The 6,537-nt window shown below is 37.1% G+C and overlaps 1 protein-coding gene across 1 annotated transcript in view; it reads right to left on the bottom strand.

Annotated features, from left to right (window-relative positions):
* Nucleotides 1-6,537, bottom strand: part of LOC107749501 (rho guanine nucleotide exchange factor 10-like protein) — a gene marked incomplete at its 5' end in the record, with an annotated part of 91,584 nt that overhangs the window by 5,315 nt on the left and 79,732 nt on the right. Inside the window, one exon of the mRNA XM_016564681.1 lies at nucleotides 3,499-3,670. Within this exon, the coding sequence (XP_016420167.1) occupies nucleotides 3,499-3,670 (172 nt within the window). The remainder of the gene's footprint in view (nucleotides 1-3,498; nucleotides 3,671-6,537) is intronic.

Below are 6,537 nucleotides of genomic sequence, written 5' to 3'. Positions count from 1 at the left end.
AATGAAATCAAAGAACAACAGCACAGCAGAGAGTTCAGCAAGTATGGATGGTGGCCGCATGCTCGTATTATAAAGCTTGCTTTGCATGAGTGATAGGTAAGTGGCTAATTGATTTGTTTTCACGGCATGCTGTCTTTAGGTTGCTACAGTACTTGGGGAGACTTTTGCAAATGAAGCATTTTCAGTTTGGTAGTTAGTCACCACGAAATCAGTGAAGGTCATGAAAAAAACATTAGCGAATGCACTGCATTAGGCAGAATTCCTTCTTAGAAATGTCAGCTGTCCAGTTCTGCAGAGCATTCACCTATTATACATTCTTTTTCTGTGCAAGAGGGATCACCTTAATAATAGATTGTCAAATAAATCTGCAGTTCTGCAGTAATGCATATGAATTCATGAATGCTGAAAACATAAGATGCTGAGGTTTGGGGAAAAAAAATGCATCTTGCATATTTTATTAGATCTCCTTGTAGTTGACACACAATGTGTACTTGGATTCTTTCTCCATTATAACTATCAAGATTTTAGGTTAAAAAGTATTAAGTATTAGTATATAAGGTTCAATCTGTTAGTTCAAGAGCTAACATGAAATACCAATAAAGAATAAATTCACATAATTTTTCTACATATGTTCACACATTTTAACACAAAGTTGTATAAATTAATACTAGTGGTGTATTATAAACAAACAATAATATATTTTTAAATTAACATTAATTAATTGAATGCATTAAATAATGTTAAAAAGTTGAAACTTTGTCAAAAGTGTTCAAAGTGTTACCATATAAATATAGGACAGTGTGTGTGTCTTTGGTCCTGTAACTGGTAATAACAGTTTTTTTCAATGCATTTGATTTCTTTTCAGTTTTCTCCTTCACTCTTAAAATGATTCAAATATTTTCATGTAGTCCTTCAATTAATAAGAGGTAATAAAAGCTGTATGCTTAATAATATAAGAAATGCAGTTTAAAATAATTTTAGATGGTGACATCTGATTTGATCATTCAAACTGATTACTATTATACAAAATTATTTAATTTCAGCTAACTACTATACGACATTAAGGGCAGGAGTTTAATATAATATAATATAATAATATATTTCAAAGTTTATCTTTGATGTAATATCAACTTCCCCTATGGATCTGATGTCTGGCTTGCTTATCTTGTCTGAAGGTTCTAGTTGAGGAGAAACTGCAGAATAATCGGTTCACTGTAAGACAATAATTAATTCATCACCCATCACTTGGATGCAAACCTGTGGGATTAGCAGACCATTGATCTGTAATAACTATATCAGTCCTCCTATGCGTGATGTGTACAGATTAGCATATAGGCTTTGGAAGATGGGGAAGAAGGCATCTGCCAAAGCTTATTTTCACTTTTGTGCTCCGTTGACTGTAAACCCCCTGACATAACATGAAATCGCAGTGTTACCTCACCCAACATGAACTACATATTTAAACACAGCTAGCTGTGAAAGTTCGACAACAGCCTCGGGGTCGCAGGACCTTCGCAGACATCTTTGCCACAATGCTCTCCTTTTCTCCTTCACATGTCTTGTGAAATACAGCTGTAACTTTGATCCAAAGGTTTGATGTTCTCGCTGTTTGACAAAAAAAAAATAACTAAGGTATATCTTTCTTCTCTTTGTTTTTAATGAGACCCAGCTGTAGCAACAGGCCAGTTGACATTAACTTGCTCTGGCCAGTTCCTGAAGTTTGTTACACCACTTTGGGTTTATTTTTCTCCTTCTGCTTTCTATTCCACTTGATCGCAATTGTCTGTGACTGGAGAATCATAGGGGTTTTTTTAGCTAAAAGTGGACAATCGCATTCAAGTGAAATCAAACATTATTAGACAGTCTGAAAAGAGTGATTCTGCGAGCTACTGGAGCGATGCCGCCAAGATTTTCTCTTTATATGGTCTGATGTGTGGCGCTGAATTGCACTGAAGCGACAATTTGCTGTGTGGATACTTAAAGGGGTCATGGACTGAGAAATCAAAAAATCCCTTGACATGTAAGAGGTCATTGTACCATAAAAACATCCTGTAAGTTTCTAAACTCAAAACTTTCTTGTTAGTCTAAAAACAGCTTATATTGAAGCCAGTCTGCCAAAATGACAGCTTGTGGAATGTGTCACTTTATGACGTAATAGTGTGGCTAAACACCGCCTCCGCAGAAGAAGATCAACGCCTGCTCTACATCACTGCCTGCTTAGCCCCGCCCACTGATTCAAGCATGTAGTCTAAATAACGAGAGGCAAACGCAGGTCTGCACAGAAATCAAACAATAAAGATGGCTCCGAAGACAACCAAACCGCTGTGGAAAAACACGGTCTTTACATCGCCTTCCTTCTGCTCCCAACATTAGGAAAGAGCGATCAGTGGATGGTCCTTATTCTTAATGAAGTTCAGACCGCATCAGTAAGAACTTGGTCCTTTGTTCACTGCATTTTACCATGGATTCATTTACAAACAAGGCAGAATCTTTCAGAAAGATCGCACCACACAAGTGTGAGTAACTGTTTTTATTATGTGGTCACTATTACTTTGTTATTACAGATCGTTTGATTTGTTTGAGTATTTATGCGCTTTCAACCTAAATCACAGCAGCGTCCATCTGTGAAGGATGTAGGCTGTCAAACGTACACAACTGTTAGCCAATAATAGCAGTGTGCGTTTACTTCCGAGTCTACAATCCGCCACACTTATTCAAACAGACCGTTCCGATGAGAGGGTCAAAACAGGACAGAAAATAGCATATTACTTCTAAATTATGACGCATTTTGATGTAAAAATCTTGATAATATTATAAGTGGACCTCAGAGAACAGTCCAAAATAAAAAACAAAGGCAGTTCATGACCCCGTTAAACTATTATTTTCAATGTCCTTGCTTATATAATGAATGTTTACACACGCTCCCTTCTGCAAAAAGGTAGCGAAAACCATGGCTTTGGCTTATATTTATTTCATCTAAAAGGAGTGATATAGCACAAAGAATTTGACAAATCTGATATTTAAGAGGACCCATGGGAAATAAAGATGGCTAAAGGTGAGTGTAGAGAGGTAAAAAAAAAAAAAAAAGAGAAAACAGATGGATTAAAGACCAGCTGCACTAAGAAAAGGCACAATGGCCAAGCGTTGGCACATTACCAACATGCCATGGCTGCTGAAGTCATGACAAGAGTGTTGCCATGGCAACATTTCGAACGGAAAGCTTTGTCTGTGTGCCATTGTGCCTTTTCCTGCCTGTAACCCCGCAGCTCCATTACTGCTCTGCGGGGTCTTAAGTTAGCTACTTATTCACGGTCGTTCCCTGGAGAGCCAGCCTACAGAAACCATTCCAACAAGAACTTCTCAATCATTACCTTTTTATCACGAGAAGTGCAGTTAAAAGAAATGACGGAAACAAGCGCTGATCAAGCACGTGTGAAAGCATAAAGAATTTTGGTACTCAAATGGCTCCTTTCACAGGGTCAAAGGAGAGATACTCACTGGGGTTGTAAAATGACGAGGGTGTAGATATGTTGATCTCCTGCAGGTGCTCCAGTGTTTCCGTATGGAACAAGCGTATAGAGGAACCTTCTGAAAAGGCCATCCATGCACCCCCGCCAGCTCGCACCATGTGGGCCACGCTCACCATCGGGTCTTGATGGACCTCAAACCTCTAAGACAGAACAGAGGACAATAGGATTACATTAGAGAGATAGTTAGTTAGCTTCATATCAATACAGGTCAAGTGGGACATTTTCTGATAGTTTGAAATGGAGTTGTTTTTAAGATATGACACCAAATTTCTCACATAAAACCATTTCAAATAGCTGAAGATCTACTTAACCCTCATGTTGTTCCAAACCTGTAGGAATTTCTTTCTTCAGAGGAACACAAATGTGTTTGCCCATACAAACCAAACTACACTGAATCCCACAGCATTTCATTTTATGGAAAAGGCATTTAAAAAAAAAACTCCTTTTTTGTGTTCCTCACACAAAATCATACTGGTTTGGAACAACATGAGGGTGGGTAAATGACAGAATTTCCATTTTTGAGAATAAACTCGAGTGTCCCACTTTACTTGTTGATTTAGACAAAGACATAATTGTGATAATGCAAAACCTGATAAGATGCCAAATAATACAGCATTTCAAGATTCTTAAAAACTGAACACGAGTCACTCAAATTGCATGTTTACATATAAAACGGTCATTATTTTGATCATCGGAAGTGTCTAAAACACATCTTTATGCATTTTACGCAAGTTATAATTTTGCTAAATTGTACTTGTGCACAACCGGCACATTTTCTTTTGAATTCTGAAGACCCATAATGCATTTGAGATACATTTATTCATGAATCCAGCAAATACTCATTCCAATGGGATGTTGCATGCATACAACATAAAATTCACAGTAAAACCGTATCAAATTCTGTGCACAGCAAGAAGAAACTATAGTAATGCTGTGTAACAGAAAGGTGTAATCTAAGTTGCATTTGAAATGTTTTAACCTACATTTTTAACTGGGAAGTAGAATGTTAAGCAGAGACATGACATTAACATGCCCTTCATGATGATGCTAATTCATTTCAGTCACATAGCTTTATAATGGGTAAGAAGGTGGACTGGAAAGCCAGAGACCAATGAGAATAAACAAGCAGAATAGATTGGAAAACATTCTGGTACAGAACTCAATAAGGCATGACAAAAACAAGCAGTTACAAAACTCCATCTCCTTTTTCCTCTCATTTGCTTTCTCTTCTCCATTAGCTCACAATCTGAATATTGAACTATAACGACAACATGTCCATCGCAAATGTATGTAGCTTTTATTTTCCCCTCTTTTATTCTCAGTGCAGTACATATGCAAGGACTCTCAAAAGCAACTACTGAGATGGAAGAGGGAATTCATATCTTCACATTTCTTTTTTCTTTGGTTGCTGCAAAACACCACAGGGCTCCATTAAAGACAAAACCAGAGTATTTGGATTGCTCTGCTCCTGGGAAACCGTGGATTTTAGCCTGTGGCAAAAAAAGATAAGAAGCAGATAATATTCTGGTCACCTTCTATCAAAAGATCTCCAGCTGAGCTTCAGATACATCATCCTATGATTAAGCTGGAGGTCCATTTCTGGTCAAGGCCAGCTTACTTTTGTCACTAAAACAGAAGCATAAGATATAGATAGTTCACCAGAATATGAACATTCTGTCATTATTTACACACCCATAAGTTGTTTAAAACCTGTATGACTTACTTCTGTGGAACACAAAAGAAGATATTTTGCAAAATCTCTCAGTGTTGTTTTTTTTTACATCCAATGTTGTTTTAGTTGAAACATTATTCAAAATATACACTTTTACATCAGTCGGTCCAAAATTTCACATCAATTTTATTTCACACAAAAAATGATAAACTACAAAGTCAAATTAAGAGATATAATGACACATTTTGATATATAAACTGGCAAATCAAAGTCACAACTTTGAGTTATAAAGTCACAATTATGACAAATTCAAAATCTGAGATATATAACGGAGATGAAACAGGCTTCCATAGTGTCAGTGGCAGACTACAGACACTGTACACAGTACTGTTCTGTGTCATCTTCCATAAAAATAATAAATATAAAAAGTTCTTGCTAGACTAAAAATGTTTTCAAACACAGCAGCATGGGTGCTAATTAACACCTGAAAGAGAACATGCATTATGGCCTTATTGGCTTCTTACAACTTTAGAATGTACTGCAAAATGCCCTAATCCTTCACAGGGCTTATTCTAAATAGTCTCCTAACACTGGGATACTTGTTTTAAGGGGATCCAGCATTCAGTGTCAGTGGTTTTCAAGCAGAAGAGCCTTCCAGAAGATCTAATACTGTTGCAACCATTACACCATATCTAAATACATATTTTAGCTTAGTATTAAGCAAATTTAAATTGTGACATTGAACATGTAAACTACTTTGCACACTTGTTTCCGCTGAAGTACAAGATGCTCTATGGATTGTTCTTAAATCAAACTGGAGAACATCGTCAGGTTTTACACACACAGACAAAAAGAAAAAAAAAAATTACAAAATGCAAAAAAGCATTTTCACTGGTAGATTTACTCATAATCTTCACTTTGAATATGCTTATAATCTGCATTTCTGCTTACCATTTTATTTGTTATAAAAGGATATTCAGTTGTACAAACACAAAAGCAAAAACCAATGCAAATGAACACCTTCCTTCCTTTATCTATTCCTGCAATGCACAGAATTATTGTGCCTTCAAAATCACCATCCGAACAGTGGGTTCAAGGGCCACACATCATGAAGGTTTCAATGACTCAGGATCCAGTTTCTTTGATTTCAAAGTGATTCACAGCGGTGCCGTGCTCCACTGTCTCAGAAAACAATACACCCCCTCCCAAACACCTTTTTAAAAGTCCACAGGGAAAGAGGAGCCATTTCATGCCTGATCCTCTAATGAGGCATGAGGGAGGGCTCCTTATCGAGGGTTTGCACGCAGCCCCCTGAGGTCTGTGGTGCTACTGAGG

The sequence above is a fragment of the Sinocyclocheilus rhinocerous genome, unplaced genomic scaffold (assembly GCF_001515625.1).
Source record: "Sinocyclocheilus rhinocerous isolate Xijiao unplaced genomic scaffold, SAMN03320098_v1.1 scaffold889, whole genome shotgun sequence".
In the NCBI taxonomy this organism is placed as follows: domain Eukaryota; kingdom Metazoa; phylum Chordata; class Actinopteri; order Cypriniformes; family Cyprinidae; genus Sinocyclocheilus; species Sinocyclocheilus rhinocerous.
This window is presented reverse-complemented; position numbering and strand designations above follow the sequence as displayed.